Source organism: Lissotriton helveticus, chromosome 3_1, assembly GCF_964261635.1.
Source record: "Lissotriton helveticus chromosome 3_1, aLisHel1.1, whole genome shotgun sequence".
Classification (NCBI taxonomy): domain Eukaryota; kingdom Metazoa; phylum Chordata; class Amphibia; order Caudata; family Salamandridae; genus Lissotriton; species Lissotriton helveticus.
The window spans coordinates 844,128,407-844,151,977 of record NC_136061.1 but is presented as its reverse complement, the minus strand read 5'-3'; the positions used below and the strand labels follow the sequence as shown (position 1 = coordinate 844,151,977).

At 42.5% G+C, this 23,571-nt stretch overlaps 1 protein-coding gene across 4 annotated transcripts in view; it reads right to left on the bottom strand.

Annotated features, from left to right (window-relative positions):
- The window catches only part of LOC144823016 (zinc finger protein 706-like), a 32,803-nt gene extending 18,047 nt beyond the window's left edge, over positions 1–14,756 (bottom strand). For 2 of the 4 annotated variants that reach the window (XM_078681141.1, XM_078681138.1), the window contains exons 1-2: positions 14,628–14,756; positions 10,313–10,453 (exon numbers count right to left, since the gene is read on the bottom strand). In XM_078681141.1, coding sequence (XP_078537267.1) covers positions 10,313–10,444 — 132 coding nt within the window. In that variant the 5' untranslated portion in view covers positions 10,445–10,453; positions 14,628–14,756. Of the gene's footprint in view, positions 1–10,312; positions 10,454–14,568 lie in introns of all 4 variants that reach the window. The other 2 variants (XM_078681140.1, XM_078681139.1) reach the window with 2 other exon arrangements.
- Between the last annotated feature and the right edge of the window lie 8,815 nt (positions 14,757–23,571).

Below are 23,571 nucleotides of genomic sequence, written 5' to 3'. Positions count from 1 at the left end.
CACCATCCCTCGTATTGGGTTCATCTAGGCTTTACCGAACAGCCTTATGCCCGATGACATGGCCAACATTTCTAATAAATGGCAACTAAGTTAGAAATATTCAACAGCACCTTTCACTTAGCTTTTCAATATGCTCAAAGCGACCTACTATCAGCCAATCTAAAAGCACAATTTTATAAAAAAAACTTTAAAAATATATATATATTTTACACCCAGCAGAATTGCAAAGTGGGGCACAGGTAAAGGCAAGCATTGTCCTCGCTGCTCGGAATGTAGGGCAGATTCTGTCCACATGTTTGCCACGTGTGCTGAACTTGGGACACTGCTAACCAAAGTACAAGACTTTCTCGGGTTAGTATTGTCGCAGGATAACCTGCTAACCCCCACAACCATCCTGCTGGGGATACAGGATACCGGTGATAGAAAGAGCAGAGGGGCCTTAATTTTTGTTGCTATGGCTATTTAAAGGTTATGCATAACATCTGCTTGGATGGACCCAAATCTACAACTATTCTCGCAGTGGCTGGCGATCAATCGGAAATAGGAAATCTTGAGAAGGCTATTTATGCTAAGAAGGGTTTTGGGCCAAAAAGAAAAGGGCTTGTTATCTGGGATTCCCCGTCTAGCTGGCTTCACCAGGCTAACCCCTAATGAATTTAAGGAAGGAAATGAATCTTTTTAGATATGTTGGGCGTGAAAGTACTAGAATACTAGTCTGCTCATAGACTGGTTGTTAGGTCTATGTTCTTATGTTATTAGTATGGTTGTAATATGCATCTTTAGCGCTGTTTTTGATTAATTTTATCTTTAGAATCTTTGCCGCATTCATTATATTATTCCTACTGAATGTATATTAGGAAATAGATGAATTGTACCGTGTTGTTGCATTTTTTTTAGAGAACATCATGAAGGCCTATGAGCGTATTGATCTTTCTGCTATTTTCAGGGATTAATCTTGAAGATTGATTCTATTTTGTACACTTTCTTGTGGCTTCATTTGCACTGTTCTGTCTGGATGCGTATTTTGCACTGGTCACTTTACATTAAGGTGTATCTCCGTTAAATTATGTAAAAGAACGAACTACAATTTGCACTTTAGATAATGAATTTTATCTGGATCAGTAGTTTTTTTTTTTTTTTTTTTTTAAGGAAACCTCCCTCGAATGTTAATGTGGGCCTGAATTGTTGAAGAAGGTTAAAATTCAATTGGACTTTTCTGCCTATGGCATATATATATGTTGGAGTGAAACGAGTGAGAAGGGGAGGGGGGCTCGGCGTGGTCTCAAATGTCAGTTTTTTGGGTAAATGGCATATTTGGAAAAAAAATAAAATCAATAACAATTGTAATAAAAAAAAAGTCATTATACGCTACACAAAGGAGGTCAACCACCTAAGCCCAGACCGGGTCTCAACACTTAATATAATAGGAATCTCCCCCACAGAGGTCTTGAAGAAAGACTTGAGACAGGGTCTTAGCTTAGGTGTCAGAAACACATTGACAGTCCTTGTTTGAGATGCAGGGGACAATTAATCTATCCCATTGACATGCTTTGTGTTTTTAACCTCAACCAAGTACCCATAGACCAAATAAACTATACCTGGTACTGGAGGTAATGTTACAGATTACAGATCATACTGGCAATTCCATTTAGAAGTGCTTCCTCCCTCTAGAGGTTGAGCCCACCTGGACACGCTAGGCGTTCTGAGTGAGAACTCAATGATGAAGCATGCTACTAGTGAATTCTACTTGGTGAGGGTCCTTTTAAAAGTAAAAAAAACAATAAGATTTCCAGATTAGGAGAGGATTTATAGTGGCTCCACTCCCCCTTGATGTTATATGAACACCACCACTCAGACTCATCTCCGGCAATCTAACTAGGAGAACACTGATGAAAGGTGTCAAATGCTGCCAAGAGATCCATAAAAAACGGTAAAGCATGCATAGTTTGAATCTAAAAACCAAAGAAGCGTATCTATGTACACTAACAGACTACAATGTGCCTTTTGTCTCGCTGAAAACCAGCTTTGGACTGGTGAGCACACTTAATTCCTCAACAGAAATTTATATAAGTGGGTCACATCTTTTCCCAGTACAATTCCAAGATAGGTACTAGGAGGGAAGTTGCTTGGCTCTTCTGGGTCATGAGCTTGATGCTCAAGAGACTAGCCACGGCCAGGTTGAGATGCATAGATAGCTGGTGACTGTTCCAATATGTTTGGTTCAAACTGTGGACATAAAACCTGGAGTAGCCAGAAACCCACTGGTCTTATCAGGGTGACTGTAATATGGCAAGTTAGCAGTAAGACTTAAAAAGAGCAAGGGATAATCGGATGACAATGTAATTCGAGGCTTTACTAGAGGAAGCACACTGATCACAGTCAGGGATTACATGAAGAGTGGCTACGATCTCTTATAGATCTTAAGAATTATGTAAGGAAAGTAGTGAGTGTTGCAAAGCAGTTGAGGGGGTAATAAAATAAGTCTGGAGAGAATTAGATATTTTATGACTAAGTTTGAAAATGTCTGTTCATAGGTGAAGAATTTAATATGGAGTCAAAGTAAATTGTCTCCATAGCCATAACTGACATATTACATTTCTTACACTATACTGGTCCCCTATTTGTTTTTCTTCCAAGACCTGGTCTGCATACCTCAAAGAAGGGGTATGCAGACCTGGTCTTGGAGGAAAACCATTAGGGGGGAATCATATAACAAGTGGTGGTCAGGATGTGAATGTGATTAATTTGTCTGATTTTATCTTGCCACCAAAAACGCTGTCAGTACTTAAGAATAGTATGGCTGTTTTGAATGTATATGCCTTCTGTGGGGACTAAGAATCTTTACCTCTGTATGAACTGATGTTAAGGAACATGGAGTAGAAGAAGTAAAGGAAGCTTCATAAAAAAGACTATGGAAAAGACACAACTCTAATTTAGAAAGGTATACTTTATTCTACTTTGAGTGCTCAGGAAAACAATTTCACATTATATTTGTTAGAAAAATTCTCAGACTCTGCAGGGAATAAAGTGAGTATCGCTTGCCCTCAGTTTTGTGTTTTTTTATCTTCTATTATACGTTTGTGATAATCAGGTCTTAGAATTGCACCTTAACTCCACTCACCCCATGCGAGATCGCTAGTCCCGAAAAGAATAGATAAAGTTCAAAGCTGATGTAGTTAAAGAGGTGGCATAAGGCAGAATTTGATCAGAATATACAGCATGATGCCTTTAGCTAGGCTGAGAGCTTTGCAAATATCAACAGAACCCAAGGTGAGTAAGTTAGGGCAACGCAATTAGTCTTGGATTGTTTTTCACTGAAAGTATTAAACAGTAGTTCGGAGAAACTGATATTTTGAATTGATATAAAAACAAAAATCATAAAATATGTCCATGCCTATGTACAGGATCTCAGAGCAGCTGGATATTGCCCGAAGCAGGTAACAAGCAAAACAGGGCAAGTCTAGAAACAAGTTCAGTCCACGTGTTAAACTCCTTAGACCTAATCAAACGAAGAGTGGATTCAGGAAGAGAAAGGTGGCGAGGGTGGCCACACAGGTTTTCAGCGTGTATTGATCCAGAATAGTGTATCTAGATTTAATCAATCAGTTATAATCAGTGCTTGAAATTGAAATAACGAAGTGTGGGGACTCAATATCCCAGAGTACTTGTATGTTCTTGAGAAGTACATAAACACCAAGAGTGCGTAGAGGAATTATTCAAGGAGATCTTCAATCTCCCTACCTAACATTTATAAACCCAAGTGGCCAATCAATAAAAATATACTGGAGGAGGTAGTCTCACCCACGTAATCTGGCATGCTTCATCAGAGACCACCTCATCCCACCCTGGTAAGTTGGTACTATCAGGGCGGACTCAACCTCAACTATGCAAAGGGTGTTCTTAAGATATATTGAACTTCTAAATAAAATAAGGATCCAGTTATTCTAAAAATACTGTAAGGTATATCATAAAGATTTCCTTTATTAGGTGGCTCCTTAGGTAGGATAAAAAAAAACATGTATGTATAGTTACTGGATGCTTTCCAGATACTAGGTCCTCAGGAACCTAATATTCCGTCAACATGTTACTTCCCTTTTCAATTAGCATCTGTAGGTCTGTGGCATACTTCAGTGCTCTAAGGGATCCCCATTACTAGTTGTGCATGGATAAACACCCAGCACTGAGAATGAAATTCCTACCTTGTCTGTAAGCTAGTTTCACATGGGGTATAGAGACAAAAATCATTAGGACTCTTAACATTCTCCATTAGAAGACACCAATATAAAATAAACAGCCATTCATAACCCGGCACCTATGTGAATGAGGTGACACTGCAAATACAATTACACACCAATCAAATGTTGTGACAAAGAACTCTTGGAGATATCCTTGGCAATACTTAGGAGTGCTCCGTTGGCTTACTCTATTTGGGATATTTCTATGCTTCATAGTCTGCAACAGCGAGGCAACTCCTGTAGTCACACACTTTACACACAAACACATATGTAATGCACCATGAAAATCATCAGTAATAACTAATATCCTCTCTCATCTCATTTATGATTGTAAAGTAAGTTTTGGCATCCCGCTTGACTGCTAAATGTTATGCTTTTCAGTCAGTGTCCTTGCTCTGTATTGTGCTAAAAGTGATACTCCTAAAATTAATGTTTTATCCCACAAGACAGGACACCGAAGAAATATCTCCTTATCTAGGTCCCGGGAATGCTGCTAATTAGTACACAGAAACGATCTTTTCGTTATGCTTCTGTTACAGATAAGCCCCAATGACTCACATTGTCTGGGAGATGCACCTGCAATGTGCATACTTCACCCCTGCTCACTCGGAAAAGCGTTTTCCGGGGTTCGTCCTGCATTTCAGCTTGCCAGCTGCCTTTGTAGGGCTTGGGTAGAGCGTTAGATCACATGTGATGTAGGATAACTCTGACACATGGCCAACTCCTCCAAAAGTTGGTCAGGCCATAGTACAGAGGAAGTGACACCCAGTGGGAATTGTAGTTCTTGTAAATCCTGAATGGGAAGTTCAAGTTGTGTGATTAATTATCATGGGGCAACCCTCCCCGAATGTAATGACTAATGTAAAGGATGACTGCTTTAAACTAAGAGTTGGGATTGCAGAGTATTTGAGAAGGATAATACTCTAGATTTTCTTCTCCATCAAAAATGAATTGAGAGAAGAAAGACAGAATGCAGGCCTCCATAAACACTCAACCTTTACTCCAGCACTACATCAACTACCTCCAGAGGTGGCAGCTTTTGAACAAGCTGCCAATCTAGAGCTACATAGGTTAAAAGATGGTAATACACACACATTTTAATATCTTACGAGGCACAAAAAGGGAAGCACGGGAAGATACGAGTAAGGATAGTTCTATAGTAATGAAGCCAGCTGATAAGGGAGGTGGGGCGGGGCAGTGGTGATACTACCAAAGAAAATGCATCATAAAGGAGTGTCTCTGCTTTCTCAATGGCGAGAGAAATGACAAGAGATTAAGCAGAGATCCCACTATAGAGGTTTTGGTGGAGATTTCATTCTGGGTAAGAAAAGGCTTGGAAAGTGAGTGGATCATGAAGAAGGAAGAGGATTTCCTGATAAAGAAAGAGCACCGGACCACATACTTCTATATACTTCTGAAAGTGCACAGGATTAATCATCCCCCACTGGGTCGCCTGATAGTATCAGCGATAAGCTCGGGACTAGAACCACAGTCATAGTTTTGTGACTTCTGGAAAACTGTTGGTATACACCATGCCCTCATACCTTAAATACACTACGCGTGCATCAAAAGACACTGATCCAGAAAATGAACTGGATTACTCTAGATGTAGTCTATTTGCATAAACATTCCCCAAGAATCAACTCTAGAAGTGACATGCCACGAAAAATCATAAAAATGTTAATAGACCTGCAGGTCTAGTAACTTGAATAATCTACTTGACCTAACTAATTTACCTGACCCATAAACTGGTCTCATTATTCCATCCTAGGCAAATATTTTACTTTCCAGTGCCACCTTTTTCTTCACTATCACATATGAGAGAACCTCCCATAATGAGAGTTCTGCATTCCGGCTGTACAAAAACACTGATTTGGTTTCATTTAATAGACTCAACGTTTGCTACAAGCATAAAAAGAAACTAGCCTACATATAGGCTACAGATGACCCCCGACTTGTCTTAGTTTACTAATAGCATTTATTTCCCTCTGATGGGAGGAATGGATCCATTTAATTAAAAAAAACACTTAATAAATATATTACTAAAGCATGAGGTGGTAGTGCACTGTCATTTACAGATAGCACATTTTCTTTTTTAAACAGCCGAAAACCTTCTCACTAACATGAAGTTTTTCTTATAAAACTTTATAATGTATAAACTAATCGGTGGAAATTGGGTTTCAGCAAGCATTTATCATTTGCACATCACCAAGTAAAGTGTTCTGATTTGTCATCCTATTAAAATAGGTTTTCATCACACAAACACAAAACAAGGGTTTTCACAACTACTCACGTTTATTTTAAAATGTTTGTACAGTTCATTTTCTAGTTATTTAAATGTATTAGAATGAAACAGGACATTCTACAGTCTCATTTCACACTTTTTGTACAGCACATTTGTTAGACAGTTCACTATACAAAATGTTCGAATTTTGCATTTGTAGATGTAAACGGACTTTGGACCTCGCTCTGTGAACACAATACATGTGACAAGAGAAAAAACAAAATTTAAAGGCATCTTTAATACTTGTTCGCTTGGTGAGTGAAAAGAACACCTGTTTGTCAGGTCACGAGAAGGGGCGAACAGGCCCTAAATATAGCTCGCCATGATAAAATCTTCCTCGCCATAGCAATGGGCGAGTAGATTTGTTGAGGCATGGCTGATTGAGAAATTGCTTATATCTAGAGTTTGGAATAGGATGACACCTTCAGATTTGGTGTTAGACGGTGCACTACAGTGCACTACGGTGCTTACAAAGAATTTTAATGCAAAAGTGAGGTCATTTTGCAAACACGTGGGACTTCCATGGACAGCGCGTGCACTCCAAGCCTAGCATGACTATGTAAGCACAATTTTGAAACAGAGCTCCTCTACAAGGAGTTAAATCCATTTACTCAATAACTTCCGTTATGGGAAAGAAATAGATGTCATCCTGGTAACCTAGAAAGGTATAACGGAAGAAGCAGAAATATTTTCTATGTGGTTTAACAGTTCCAACCCCTTCCTTCAGTTAACAATAACTAGGAGTAGGCATGAAATGTCCTTTCTGGACCTTAGGACCTTACTGGAGGATGGAACATTGGAAACTGAGGTATACCAAAAATCAACGCACAGGAACAGCCTGCTCCGCTAGGAGCGTTTCCACCCATGCCCTCTCAAGGAGGGTCTTTCAGTAGGAGCCCAAGATGTAACTGTATAGACAGGAGTACCTACAACATTCAAGCTTAACTGAGTAACAAGTTACGAGAGCAGAATTATCGAGAAAATATCATTAAGAGAACAAGAAAGCGGGCCAGCAATAACAATACGGAGGCACTTATGTCACATGACTAACAACTGGTCAATAGACCCATTTGTGAGACAATACTGTCCCAGCTCAAAAAGTTGAGAAAATTGATCAACAAACACTGGAATATCCTAGTATCAGGCAAACTAAAAATTGAAAGACTTAAGTTCTTGTTTAGGAGCGGACAGAACTTGGGGGAGATAACAGCGCACACACATGCTCTAAAAAACAGACTTCAGGCGAGAGCATAACAGCCCCTACAGGACACCATCCATGTGAGGTATGAGGGTTTACAAAGAGATACACAGAGGTTAATTTGGGATTGCAGACCCATGGTGTTTAAATAGCCTTAAGAACTGTAACTCCAATTATATGATTTTCAAGCTCAGGTGCCCATGTTCATTAATATATATAGGAATGACAACTTGAAAGATACAAGTGAGAATAAATGAACAGAGGAGCACTGTGAGATGCAGGTAGGATACTACAAAACTAACAGCACTCGATTGAGAAAAAACAAAGAATAGGATATCGAATGGTATGTCATTGAGAAAGTAAAATCTGTTCAAGCGAATGTTGCATCAGCCCTCTTGAAATATAAAGACAGATAGATGTATAGGCTTACAAGTAACATACCTAGACTGAATGGTGAGATTCCATTTGAACAACTGAACTCCTAGATGTATATTCTAGTCCTTTTATCACATTTACCCCACTTGTATTATTCTACCTTGCTCTTAATATACTATCCCAGTTATATTTGATTGCAAGTACAACACCAGTGGATTTCCACCTGGAAGGGGCATCTAGTGATAAGTCTTTTTATAGATTTTTTACTTCTTGAAAAGGGGACTGCCTGCCTATTGGACCCTTTGAATACTGCTGAAACTTTAATTATCCTGTGGGGACCCTCCCCAAATGTATTTATCACACAATTTGAACTTACCTTGCTTAATTTACAGGAACTACGATTCCCACTGGGTATCACTTCCTCTGTATGAGGGCCTTGTCCTCTGATTGGAGGAACTGCCCACATGACAGAGTAATTCCGGGTCAACTGGTCCTCCTAGCCAAGACCTCCTAGCCAAGCCCTACAATGGCAGCGGGCCACCTGAAATGCAGGACAAACACCGGAACAATGCTACTCCAAGTTCAGCTGTGAGCAGCGGTGAAGTAGGCACAATGCGGGCACATCTCCTTAATGACGTAAGTCACTGGGGCTTATCTGTAATAGGAGCATAATAGAAAGATCATTCCTAGGTACAGGTTAGTGGAATTCCCGGGACCTAGACAAGGAGACATTTTGCGGTATCTTAACTCTTGGGATAAAACATTACTTTTAGCAGTATCACTTTGAACAATACAGAGCAAAGACAATGAAAACCATAGAATTTAGCAGTCATGCGTGGATGCCAAAACTTACTTTACAACCCTAAATGAGATGAGAGGATATTAGCTATAACCTATGATTTTCATGGTGAATTACATATATGTTTGTGTGACTACATGACTCACCTCCCTGCTACAGACCATGGAACATGGCAATATTCCAAACAGGATAAGACAGCTGAGCAATCTTAAGTATTGACATAGAATATTCACTAGTTATCTGGCACAACTTTTGCACGATGGGTAATAGGGTTTGCAGAGTCACCTCATACACATAGGTGCCGGGTTGCAAATGGTTGTCTTGTATATGGATTTCTTCTAATGCAGCATGTTAATGTTTGGAGTCCTAATGAAGTTGGTCTTTATACCCTCGGTGAAACTGTAGCTTAGGGAGAAAGTAGGAATTTCCTTCTCACATCCGTGCACAATAATGGGGATCCCTTTGACCCCCGAATAATGCCTGAGATCTACAGAGGATAATTAAAAAGGGCAGGAACATGCTGGCAGAATATTAGCATGCGGAGGACAAAGTACCAGGAAAGCATCCAATAACTACACATTACAGTGGTTTTCATCATGCATAAGGTACTACTTAATAAAGGAAATATTTGCAGTATTTTTAGAATACCTGGATCCCTGTTTTAATCGAGCTCAACATATCTTAAGAACTCCATTAACCCCTTAAGTGCGTGCGAAATTTTCACGCTGTGCAGGAGTTTATTAGTGGGTGGGATTCAGATGGCCGGGGGCCGTCCTCCGCACACGCCCATCATGACACGTGATGGCTCCTGGCCATCACGAGCATACAAGGGGTTAACATAGCTGAGGTTGAGTCTGCCCTGGTAGTACCAACTTCTCAGAATGGGATGGGGTGGAATATGATTAAGCATGCCACATTATGTGGGTGAGACAACCCCATCCCAAATATACACTTTAAACCTGGGTTTAGATGTTAGGTAGGGATATCGAAGCGCGTTCCTTGAAGAATTCCTCAATTCCTCACCACACGTGTGTTTATGTTTGATTGGAGGATGTACGGGGAGCGATCCTTTTGCTTTCCCTATGTGCTAAAAGTACCCCTGAGAAGAAGTGCCAGTAGTCTCCCAATAAAAGTACTGCACCAGTGCTGAAAAGTGCAGGTAATCTCCCCTTTGAATAAAAGAAGCCCAGGTACTCAATATCTGCCCATTTAAAACACTGGTTATGTTTATTAGGTCTTTAATGCAGCTTTTGTCAACTAAGAGGTTAGTATGTCAAACGTCTGTAACAAAAACTATTTATCTGTTAAACTTTTCAAATATCTTCCCATTCACAGAGCAGTCAGTCTAATGAGTTCCACAAATGCAATATTGAGAGAACAAAATAAAGACTGGCCATAGTAGAGAACAGACCGAACCATACCCTGCACACGGGACAGGTGAACACAAGGGCTGCCTTGGCTGCTGCTTTCTGGTCCGCGCCATGTTTCTTTTTATCTGCCTGCTTCTTGGCATTCTTTTGCTGGGACTGAATCTTCTGTTGCCCGCGGGCCATTGCAAATTCCTGGAAAGAACACATATGGGTGGCTTAAGAATGAGATTTATTAACCCATATTTAGGTGCGGAGGTCGTAAACTATACAAGTTTAAAAAAAAAGGCAGCGGAATGGAATCGGTGACTATAGTTTGATACAGTGTATTTACATTCTTGCATGCCCAGGTAAAGTCAGCACTGCCAAGTACCACATATCAGGGGTTAGACCAACGCATTTTAGTGTAGTGTCCGCATCACCGCACTAAAATGCATCCGTCACGCTTTCATAACACCCTGACCACCCATGCGAGGCAAGCTCTACAAAGAGAGAACTTAAAGCAATGAGCACCGCGCTTCCAACAGGTGCACTCTGTGCTGCCTGCCTGGACTACACAGTGGAAAACCCCTCTTAAATTAAATAATTATTCACAAGATATATGCTGCAAGAACAGAATTAATTATTTAATTTTTAGCGGTGCAGGCCCAATACCATGTGGTTTCCCTCAAAGCGTAGTGTAAGCACCTGGAAGTGACTGCCTTTATGTGACTCTCTAGACTGCGCCTTGCCTGTTGTCCTGTTAGGGGCCCCCCATTCTGGCACCATGCTGGTGTCTGATTGGCCACTCAGGCGCAAGGCGTTCGCTTTGATTTCCCATACAGAGCCCACCTCCACCAGTGGTGCCTCATGTGAACAACATTGGACCTCTGTGCTGCTTAATACTGCACAATACCTATAGCCCGACGCCCAGGACATATTGTTTGGTGTCAAGGGCAACAAGTTTTAATGTGCATTTTGTCCTTGGGACAAGCAGGCCCAACCCCCTGCTGCGCAAACCCTTTCGCTGCAAGTTTGCAGTACCACTTTAAGGCTCAGGGAAGGGCACTGCCTGCAGTTAAGTTAATATTTGTGTACATATGTTAATGCTGTTCAAACTTGTATTTATGGTTCATTAATTGAGAGCCTTTATTATTAGACTGAGCGCTCTCAGTAAATGTAAGTTCTGACTGCACTACGGACAGTGGTTCCAGTACAAAAATGTGGACACACGGTTTCAAAGTTTAGCAATATGAGGCTATGCATAATGCTCCCAGAATGCTCTCTGATTAGATGCAAATATTTGCAGAAGTTTGAAAGCAAGATTAATGATTCTTTGCTTTCAATATAAAATGTTCCTAAAAAATGTTTTTGCTAAACTACTGTAAAATTTCAGTTACCATTTCTTTTCAGCATCATTTTGTAAAATGTGTTGATGCATACTAGTATTTCCCCAAAATAATCATATTAAAAAAAAAAAAAAAAAAAAAAACCAGTAACCAGTTTCAATAAGATTTTGGGAAACAAAAATAAACAAGCATTGGCAAAGCCAGTAGGTCTGAAATGGTAGTCAGCTTTTAGTTTTGGCAATGCGCGACTTGTTTTGGCATAGTTTTTGTAAAACCTTATTGATGTGAGAGCTGACAGACCCTCACCAATATAACAAACATTGGCAAAAGCAAAAATATTTTTTGGTTTCAAAAATAGCACACACTGAACAAAACTACTTTGTCTGCTGATATGCTCCTTGTGAAAGAGCTGAATGCTGTCACTCACCGTGAAGCCAGACGATACAGAGAGAGCATTTTAATAAACACAAAAGCTCATGGGTAACTCCAGACCAAATTAGGGGCCCAATTATTAAAGAAAGTCTCAAAAGTACACCCTTGGTATATGTCCTTGCATTAAGGGCAGCTATATGGCTTTCGTGAATTCACAAGAATTTACAGCAGTAGGGCAAGAAATAGTACTCCTAGAAAATATTTGTGAACTGCATTTTAGCGTAAGCAAATATGCATGTGTCGATTTGCTCATGCGAACACCTGAGTGTTTGCAAGTTTATTTTCCATCCAACCACTTTGTTCCCCAACTCTGGAAGAAGGTTTACATCTGCCATTATCAGGAGTAAATTTCCAACATTTATCAGTATTGGAAAATATTAGAGCAGAGTTGTTGAAAACCCTTAAAACATGCAAGTTATTAGGTTTGCACAGACTCAATAGGACATTCCAACCCCGGAACTATTGTTTACCACTACCTTCTGTCCCAGTATCAAGATCAGCAGAAACGTAGCAACATAAAGGGATTGCTAGAATTCAAACACTACTATGGTATGAGCCCTGGCATAATCAGAGAGGCTATATAAGAGCTCTTTTATAATGAGATTGCTGCCATAATTTGTCGCCGCACAACATGGCACCAAAGGGACAGGTGGATTTTGTTACAGGACAAGTAGATTTATGAAGCAACCTGCCCCATGGACAAGTAGATATTTTAATAAATTCCACACCCCTGGAGTGAAAACAACTCACCTGCTGCTCCCCTTGTGTTTTGGCACAGATAGACTGTCCTGTGCAGGCCAACAGCCCAAGGCTCTAAAAGGCACAGTTCCGCTGACCAGCCAGTGACTCTTGACTGGAGGACTGCAGTGAGGTCAGAGAGACAACTGCAGCAGCATTAAAACCCACGAGAGGCTCACACCTTCCAGTGTGATGGACACCTTGTCCTCCAGCCAGCCAGACTTCAAGTCATTTTTATTTATTTTTTTAAGTGTGAGCCTGGGCCTCAGTTCACTTGTGTGTGTGTGTGCGAGCAGTCAGTAGGTGTATCAATACATTCGACATCAGCACTGCTTTTGTTTCAGTGGCATCCTGCCTGGGGGCTAGCTGCAGTTTAAAACCCTAATGCCGATGCGCTCAAATAAATTCACTGGTCACTTCACAAGTTCTTAAACAATGATTAGGAGGCAGGTTTATGAGTGCCCATAATTTGTTCATCATAAGAGATGCATGCATTGTAAAAAGGTCACGTTTAATCTGCCTTAATAAATAATTTGCAAATAAGTGTTTCTAAAGTACTAACCAGTCTTACTACCCAAAAAAACCTTAATAGCAACCATAGAATAAATAAACCCTGGAAAGAAAATAATGTTCCAAACTGATGCACAGCAGTCTACCAGTCTACATCCAGCTGGTTAGTGCCAGTTCGTAACTCACTGAGCTATAATTCAAGAAGTGTAACTTGTGACCTGTGGCTGTGGGTAACAAAAGGATCTGTCAAGCATAAGCAGTAACCGGCTGAACTGTCTACACACAATACAAATCTGTGAACTGCGTGTTACACGTTGAGCTTAGTAGCAGGCATATTAACCCTCCTTGCTACATGATGAGCCAGACTTGTGGCTAGACTGCAAAGAGATTACTTCTGCAAGTACACGGACCATCAAATAGTTTAGTGTAAATTTGCAGCAGTTCCAATGCGTTCATTTATGATATGTATCTCTTTACATGGACGTTCCGATTTTCTTTTACTTGAAGTGTCACATATTTGGCAGTAGAATGCCACTCATACTACACTGGAACCCTGACAATGTCACGCATTAGCAGTCTAAAAACTTAGCAGCTATGCTGAGAACCGTAGTCACGCAGTTTGTCTCCAGTTAGTGCGCTTCCATTTCTGCTACCTTGCAGCATTTTTAAGATCTTCATAGATTTACTCGTTGCTCAAATGGGTGTAATTTCTGATATTTATAGGTTTCCCTCTTCTTCACTGCTGGACTTTGCTTGCGAGAGCGTCGCTCGTAGTCGTTGAAATGTCACTCATAATTACACTGAAATTACGAAAATGTCACACATAAGCAATCTGAAACCTTGGCAGCTATGCAAAGTATGGCTGCCAGAATGGAGTCCAATCACTTGGTGTACCGGGATATCCCAGAGTAACAGGGTCCGCTCACCCTACCAACAGAAACTGGCACCTTGCTCCGTGTTTGCAATGCACACGGTTTCAATTATTGGGCGTTCCTTTTACAAATAAATCACTGTTGTCAGGAGGGAGAGTCCAAATTGAAATCAATCTAAGACTCCAACTTCAGAATGCAACAGCAAAGCACATTGCTGGAAACGTTGATTATGATGGAAACCCTTTAGATTGCCACCAGTACACCCTACGATGAGGTGCTACGCAGCGCTTTCGCGACATAAACTCTCTTTGCATCATACACACTACACCAATAACACGGTCTACAACGCAGCAGTGTTCGCTCGGTACTTATCCAACAATAACACGGTCTACGTGTTTGCCAATCCCCAAGAACAGCTTTCAACACATACACCAACTCCTCTCCCTCGCCACCGCCCTCAGGTTTTAAGCCGCTTCCCGTCCGACCCACCGGTCCGCTCTCGCTGAGCCCCGTGTCTCCAACCGCTCGCTCTACCTCTCGCTGGGTCCTTCGGAATTCCGGCGGCTCTTATCACAGATGTTCCAATCACTACCGGATTTGGGTTGGCGTCACTTCCTCTATCAGCCGGCGGAGGATGAACAAAAGGACCTCCTTAGCAACCGTCTGCCCCTGGCGACAGCAGGCTCAGCCACACGACCATAGAGCCTGCCTCAGGGCTAGAGAGTACCAACACGAAGCAATGCTGCTATTTCAAATAGTACTCCCAAAACTTGGTTCTTTTAAATAATATTTAATAAATAGTTTGTTCAACTGAAAGAAATCCAAAGCATTGCTTCCCTGCTGTTGTAGTTTCTATATTCTAACTGAGGACATAAGACCCAGCAGCAATCGCGAGGTGTCCTGCTATTAGTGCACAGCTGTCAAGAGTCTCAAGTCCATGGGTGACTACTTGGGGGCAGTACCGTTGTTTTTCTTAGATTTCTGGTACTTGTAGTATCATTATACGAGTTCTAGTACAGGCGGGGCCAACTAATCCTTTTATTATTCGGAGTTTGATAGAGAGATTGCTATTCAAATATACAATACTTTCACCTGTTAGTTACAGCAGCTAGAAAAGGCAAACACATCATATAAAAGTCACTCGTTTTTTACAGTTACCACAAATTTGATACATTTACTTTTTGCATAACTAGGATCACTGAAATAATGTGGCAATGGAGAACCATATTTTCCAGTAGGGTTGAGTAAAATACGCAGTGTAATACAGCACATTCTGTGATACTACTTTGCTATTGTCTCATTTTACCATACATTAATGCAGTCTGTTCAAAAAAGTTCAACTTGTTAAAACCACTTTTACACCTGAATACAGAAATCAGAACATGGAAGATAACAAAGTAAACAGTTAACCTCTACAAAGGAATTTATCAATTTGTCCACTAAGCCACTAAGGTCGCTCTGTGTATGAGGTTGCTAAGTGTAGTGTTGTGAGACTATGTGCGCTAGGACACTTGAGGTTCTGGGTAGACTCAATGGAGAAATTACGTAACTTGCTGGAAGGTCTTATGTGTGATTAATAACAGTTATGACGTAATGAGAGTTGCAGTGTGTGATTGTATGCCAAGGAATAAAGACGTCTGTTACAGAGTTCCATATGTGGTGTATTTACTTACATGCTCCCGGGCTAGGGAGGATGCTACAATTGGCGACAAGCCTGGGATACGTGCCCCGAAGAAATGAGACTGCTCTTCATGAGTGTTTGTAACGGTACAGCAAATTGCTCGTGCTTGGCACATGCGCCCAAATCGATGAGAAGCAGTTTGAAGGTGGCGTACGTGGTGTTAAAGCCCCACTCCAGCCCTGACAAGCCCTGACAAGGCCCTCAAAGAAGGTGAAGAACTTTGAAGGTGGCGTACGTGGTGTTAAAGCCCCACTCCAGGCCCTGACAAGCCCTGACAAGGCCCTCAAAGAAGGTGAAGAACTTACAGAGGAGCACTGTCAGTAAGCCCACCAGAACTTGATGGTAAGGTAAGGTAAGGAAGAGGTGTGGCACCGCGGCCAGGGTGACTGACTCCGGAATCTGGGGATCACGGTTCGATCCCCGGCACCGGCAGCAGATTAGCCCAGCACCAGGTGACTCTGGGCAATAGCTTGCTTAATCTTCCCGACGGCCCCCAGCGCCTAGAGATCCTTACGGGTGATTGTGCGCTTTACAAATGTGGATTATTATTATTAAGGTTGAAAGGAGAGAAATTGAGCTGTATGCATAATAATGGAGAAATTGCTTGAATGAAACAAAATGGTGACAGCAAAGACAACCAGGTGCGAGAAACAGAAAACTCACTCACGGTCAAGGATGAGAGAAGTGCTATACGATCTCCAAGTGGGCATGATGAACCAAAACTCAAGCAGAAGGCTGGTGCTTACAGAAGGTGTAGATTCAGGTGCACAGCAAAAGCAGTCGGAATAGCACATGCTCTCAATGGCAGCAGAAGGGGGCCCGAAATACACAGTAGCCATGTTCCTGAAACCACCATCGCCATTCAACACCACCAAGAAGCAGAATATTGGAACCAGGCGGATGGCATGGATCAGGACGTTCGATGACTTCATAGATGCCTTGGAAGGAGATGATGAGAAAATCATTAAATACTTAAAGAACCTCGCCGGTGACAGAGTAAAAGAAGTGCTGAAGAACATCTTGCAGACTGATGTAATATAGCACCGTCAGATCAAAGAAGCATTGAGAACCAATTTCAATCGGATGCCGAATTTCGACTATGAAAGGTAAATTTTCAATCAAGTGAGACAGCAAGATGGTAAAACAATGGATGAGTTTGTTGAGAGACTTGATGTCCTTATCAAACACTGTAAGTTTAATGAGTTTCATGACGAAGCCATATGCCTCAGAGAGAGAGTCGGTCTGTTTGGAAAAAATATTAATAACTGCAAGGGACAATTGAAGAGCAGGTCAACATGCTGCTGATATGGCAGCTGGAACAGTGAAAAGTGAATTAGCGTCAGTCATGATAAACAAGCACAAGGTAGATAGACAAAAGCTGATGTCTCCAAAGAAGAAAAAGTTGTGTTTCCAATGTGGGTTTTCGTTTGCCCATGAGAGTTGATGTCCAGCTATAGGACAGACGTGAAAAGGTTGCGGGAAAGAAAACCACTTCAAAACAGTTTGCAAGCCAAAAGAGAAACCAACTGCATCACAGCGAGAAGAGAAAATTATTGCAAGAATCATTCTCGCCACGCCCACTAGGCCAAAAAGCAACATCAGTTATGACAAGTAGAAACCAGATAAAGTTGATTGTCATTAAGTTCATCCTATAAAGGCTGGTCAACATCATTATCAAGTGAAGAAGATGGATGTGCGATGATGGTATCAACTAAAGAACAAGATGCACATGTAGGTATGGCTGCTCACAGAGAAGAACATGGGACAAAGATAAACCAACAACAAAACAACAGAATTAATTTGGAAACGGTGTCAAGATTACAATAAAGGTCAACAGTTGCCCCATAACCTATATCATAGACAGTGGTGTGTCAATTAAATTCATGCCAGTAGAAATGTTTAACAGCATGTCTCCTGTACCAGACCTCAACCCGTCAAACACAAAGGTATACAATTTGGCTGCCGCCAAACCAGTGCAGAGCCAAGGGTCATTCATAACAACCAGGCAACATAAAACAATGGCAGTACAAGCACCAATTCACATTCTTCAAGGAACTTCATCCAGTGTGTGCCTACTCAGTTTTGCCACTGTTGCTTACATGGGACCGATATCTCTTAACTATAACCTTAAAATTCAATCTGAAATTGTGAGTCAGTTCCCTTCATTGTTTCATGGCCTATGAAGGCTTAAGAAAATTAAAGTGCAACTTCATATTAACGAGGGCATTTTCCCTGTTGCCCAGCAGCACTGCAGAATTGCTTTTCACTTGCAAGTAGCCATTCAAAAAGAACTGGAAATGCTGTTGAAGCATGACATAATTGAGCGTTCCACGGGTCCTATGTCCTGGGTCTCGCCCATAGTGGTGGTGCCAAAAAAAGGACAAGGGAGGTGCGGAGCATATCTGTGTTTATGTATGCCATGCCAACAAAGCAATTGAGAGAGAAAGACATCTTGGTCCACATATAGTGGACATGATCATGCAGGCAAATGGAGCCAAAGTCTTTTTCCGTCCTGACCTGATTAAAGGATATCATCAACTCGAGCTGGAAGAAAACTATAGGTACATTACTTTTTTTTGGACTCATGTTGGTTTGTTCAGATACATAAGATTGAGTTTTGTGTGTCGTTTACTGCACAAATATTTCAGGATGTTATATGTCTAATAATTCAACTGGTTACACATGCTGTTAACTACAGGATCGACATACTGATATTTGGGACTACGCAAAAGCAGCATGACAAGGCACTTACAGAAGTGAGCCAGCTACTTGCAGATGCAGGTCTCACTCTGAATGAAGCAAAGTGTAAGTTTCACAAGACAAAAGTTAAGTTCTTTGAGAATATATTTTCTGATGGGGGGAATGACTCCTGACCTAGATAAAGTGCATGCACTGTCAGCTACTTGCCCCCCCCCACCAGATGTCACCATGCTGCGATCCTTGTTAAGCATGGCCAGTTATTGCTCGAGGTACATTTGTGACTTTGCAACTGCGTGTGCCCCATTGAGAGACTTGACAAAACTAAATGTCCCTTTCTAGTGGTCTCCTGAATTTTATCACATTTTTTAAAGAATAAAACATGCGATTGAAATTGCAACTGAGATGGACTATTTTGATTCCAAGTTAAATACTGAAATCACAGTAGATGGGAGCCCGGTGGTGCTGGGGGCAATCCTCTATCAACCTAATAGTCATCCGAATGCTCAGAGTCACATTGTGGCCTATGCCAGTCAAGGCCATTCTGACACAGAACGTTCCTATTCTCCACCGGAGAAGGAGAGTTAGACTGTAGTGTGAACCTGTGAACATTTTCATGTGTTTCTATACTGAAAACGTTTCAATATTGTTACAGACCACCAAGCGTTGCTCACTATTTTTGGAAGCCCGGATGACTCCTTGCTTTAAGAGGTAGGGGATGCAACTGCAAGAGTACGACTATGCTATTGTACACAAACCAGGTAAAGATCAGAACCCTGCTGATTACTTTTCACAAGTACCACTGCATTGTCGCATTTTGACATCCAAAACAGCTAAGTAGTACATCAACTTCATTATGTGGTCCAGCATGCCAGCAGTCCTATCCGTTGAACAGATTATTGCTACTACTAATGCAGGCAACAACATACTTATCCTCAAAGACATCATTTGAACTCAATTGTGGAAGAAGAGTACTCAACCTTTTGCTAACGATGTTGAATTTAAAACATTCTAAAATATACAGCATGAACTGTCCATTACCAGGGAAGATGTTGTATTGAGATTCGTCAAACCTGAGACCCTAAGATAGCAAGTCATTGAACTAGCCCATGAGGTAAATAGTGGCATTGTAGCCACCAAAAGAGTCCTAAGTGACCAAGTGTGGTTGCTGCACCCAGATGAGCGAGTTGAGAGGGAAGTAAAAGTGTGCCATCTTTGCAACTTCCTTTCCCACAAAGTGATGCAGTATCCTTTGGCAATGTCTGACCTTCCTGCAAAAGAGTTGCAGTTGATTTTGTTAGGCCCTTAGGAAATGGAGAACATCTCATAATAGTCAGTGATGAGTATTCACGCTTTCCTTTAGTAGAAGAGTTATAATTAACAGCTCATGACAATGTCATCGAACTGCTGAATTACATCTTTGCAGCATGGGGTATCCCCGCCATTCTCAAATCTGACAATGGTCTGCCATTTATTGCAAATAATTCAATGAGTTTCTAGTCAGACTCAATGTCAAGCATCAAAAGAGTACACCTCTGTGGTCCCAAGCCAATGGTGTTGTGGAACGATTCATGGATACCCTCAAAAGGGTAGTTCAACGAGCATCAATGGAGGGAATTAAGTTAAGCCAGGCCCTGTGTCAAGCCCTCCATGCTTTTCGTTCAACTCCTCACTCCACAACTGATGACAGTCCTGCCACCTTGCTATTTGGGATGGCTATCGGAACCAAACTGCCACAGTAGACAGCGAACAAATTCATGAATGCTGATAAGGTGTGCATCACAAATACTTCTCAGAAGTGCAAAATGAACACATATGCTGATTGGTGTTGACTAGCTCACAAAACAGTCTTCAATAAAGGTGACTGGGTCCTGGTCAAGGGAAAACCAAAGCAGACAGTCCATTTTCAGTCTATCCTCTGAGGATTGTGATGTGCAACTGACACATGGTGACAGCGCACTGACCCGGAAAGTCCATCACATGGGACTCGTCACACTTTAAGAAGCCCCCTCCAAATATCTCAGCTCCTGCAATCATGAATGAGAAGACCCGCCTAATAGTCCATGTGAGAAAGTGGCTCTATATATACTGGACAACAATGAAGTACAGTGTTTATAGAGTCCACAAACCCCGAAGGTATAACAGAGGTTAAAGTCATAACTGACCTTACTCTCCAAAGTGGTAGCTTGGTCAATCAGTAAGGCAGTACCAGAGGACAGTGTAAAGCATTTGTTGTACACACTCGGTCAGCAAAAGGTTTAACACACTCAAGAACTAAACTCCAGGCCAATTGTTATTATATCCTCAGATATAGTTGTTTTATTTTTAGAACCAACAGTTATAAAAATATACTTTTCAAGTTATGAGTACTTTCATGTAAATACTTTGCAGAGGAGCAATAAAGTTTGTGCACACAATAATTACAGGATAGCTAGTAAGCAACATAGTTCTGAAACACACTCTAGCATTGAGTTCAATGGTTTTTTCACAGGTAAGTACAGTTGATTACTTTATGGATTTCTTTGGTAGTTCCAGGACTAGATCTTAGATTCAGTCCTGGGGTCTAAGCTGAAACCAGATTAGCAAAAACGTTTTGGTTACTGTGATGAATTTTCATGAATATAAAGTTGTTTTAAAAGTTCACACTCAGAAACTTTTCAATGTAATTCTGACAATGTTATTCAATGGGAGGAAATTCAGGTTGCAGGTAAAGTATGATTGCGTTACTTTTGTAACCCAGCACTAGTCTCCTAGGGCCAGCACGGGGGCTTAACTCAAAACAGGTAGATAATTGCGTTTCATTATTTCATACGATTTTTAAAGAATATTTGCAGTTTTCAAAAGTAGACACTTAGAAGAAATTTCATAAAAAAGCAGACAATGGGTTCCTACGGAGAAAATACAGGTTACTAGTAAACCCGCGAGGGGTTACTTTTGCGGTTCAGTACTGGCCTGAAAGGTACAGTACTGGCTTCTTCCCTGATCACAGTTGAGTACTTTCGAATTCGGACTTTGGCTGATTTTATAGGAATATTTTCAGTTTTCAAAACTTCACACTTAGAAAATTTTCGAGTGCAAATGGGTCAATGTTATCCAATGGCAGGTAAGTGAATTACCGGTTTACTTGGTTGGTGAAGTTAGGGTTCTGGGCATAGACTCAGGGGTCCCCCAGGGTCAGGTAAGTACAGTTAGTCCAGTCCCAGCGGCACAGGGGCGGCCAAGTGCAGAGGTAGGTAGGCCCAATGATATCCAATGAGGGAAATGGGGCCTTCGGTTGGTGGCTGCTGGCTAGCCGGCCACGCGGCTCTGGGAGCTGGGCTCCTGGTCACTTGCTCAGGGCAAGGGGGGAAGTAGGATAGGGCCAAGGGATAACAGCCAGCGGCACTCGGGCGGCTGGGTGCAGGGTGCTTTTGAGCCGTCGGGCGCTGTATGTTATCCAATGAGGATCTTGAAAAAGGAACAAAGGCTGCAGGCTCGGGGACAGTGACTCTCCAGGGGCGACCAGCACTTCGAGAGGTAAGTTGGGATGATGGAGCATAGGTAGGTACCCCAAAGGGAGGCACAGGGGGCCGCAGGGCGCTGGGTGCAGGGGTGTTTTTGGGGGTCGGAAAAGCTTACCCTCGGCTGGTCGCGGTTGGGGTGGCCCCTATTCTGAGTCTGCAGGCGTCGGCTGGTTCATCGAGGAGGGTCTTTGGGCACTGGACTTAGGGTCCCAGTTGCCGGGGGGACGTCCTCGTGATCTTGGTTCGGGTTGGCCCGGCCCGGGCGCGGCTGGTGCAGATTGGGTGGGTCTGGAGCTTCCTGGTGAGCACCAGGTGGGTTGTTGCAGCAGAGCCTCTGCTGATGGGAGTCCCAATCTTCGAGAGGGTCAAAGCAGGCAGGTCCTCTGGGTGTCCCAAGGTTGCTGTCTGCAGAGGTCGCCGGGATTAGGAAGGAGCAGGTTCCAGGATCAACAGGCCAGTAGGGCTGGGGCCTAGTCAGTTGTTGTTGTCCTGTTGTTAGCAGCTGCGTGGCGGGTCTTCTTCTTCTTGATCTTCTTTCTTCTTTTGATATCGGGATCTGAGGAAGGAAGGTTCAGTGAGTCCCTAAATACTAAATTTAGGGGCGTTACAGGTAAGGCAAGGACAGGGACCAATGGTCCCTGTCGTGGGGTGAGGACACCGCCTAGCCTGCTCCTCTCCTGTGGGAGGTGGGCAGGAGCCTAGCTGGGATTGGGCGAGGCTCCCCATCTACAAGATGGCCGGAGCCCGGGGTCGTGTATCACCTTGCCGCCTCCACCTGAGGGGTGGAGTTGGCAAAGGTTGGCACACCCTCCTTCCTGACGTAGATTTTCCCGCCAGTCTTCCCGCCAGAGTGGGGGTAGAACGGGTGGGGGGCCAGTTGCTGGGTACAGCAAATGGTCTGGAGCATCTCTCAGAGGCGGTATGCCTTTGAAGCTTCCCCCTGTCCCTCCTGGGGGAGGGGACATAGTACCTCGCCCAGGATGTGCATTGTTGCAGGCCCAGGAGAGCTGGGTGCTCTCCACCCAGGGGTCCAGCAACATGTCTGCCATGTGGCAACCTCTGCAGCCACTCAGCCCAGACGTGGATTGTAGGTTCGGGTTTTAGAGGGCATCTCTAAGATGCCCTCTCGTGCATTTTACATTAAATTCCCCACTGGCACCAGTGCGGGTTTAATGTGCTGAGAAATTTGGTAGCAAACTTGTCAGTCTTCAGTGTAGCCATTATGGTGCTGTGGAGTTCGTAATGACAACCTCCCAGCACCATATACTCTTAAATGGCATCACTGCACTTACAGTGCCCAGGAATGGCCCTGGCTACTGTAGGGGCACAAGGCTCATGCACCTGTGCCCTCACCTCTGGCATACGGACCCAGTTAGAGGGGTGACTGAAGTATGCCAGGGCAGTGGGTTCTGTGGGCATGGCACACAGGGATGTGTACCATGTCGACTCTTGTTTTAGTTCTGTACTTAGGCACTCAGCCTGCAAAGACAGTGTCTGGTTGCCAGGGTACATGGCCCCTGATGGGGGCACAATAAGTGCTGCAGCCCTCAGG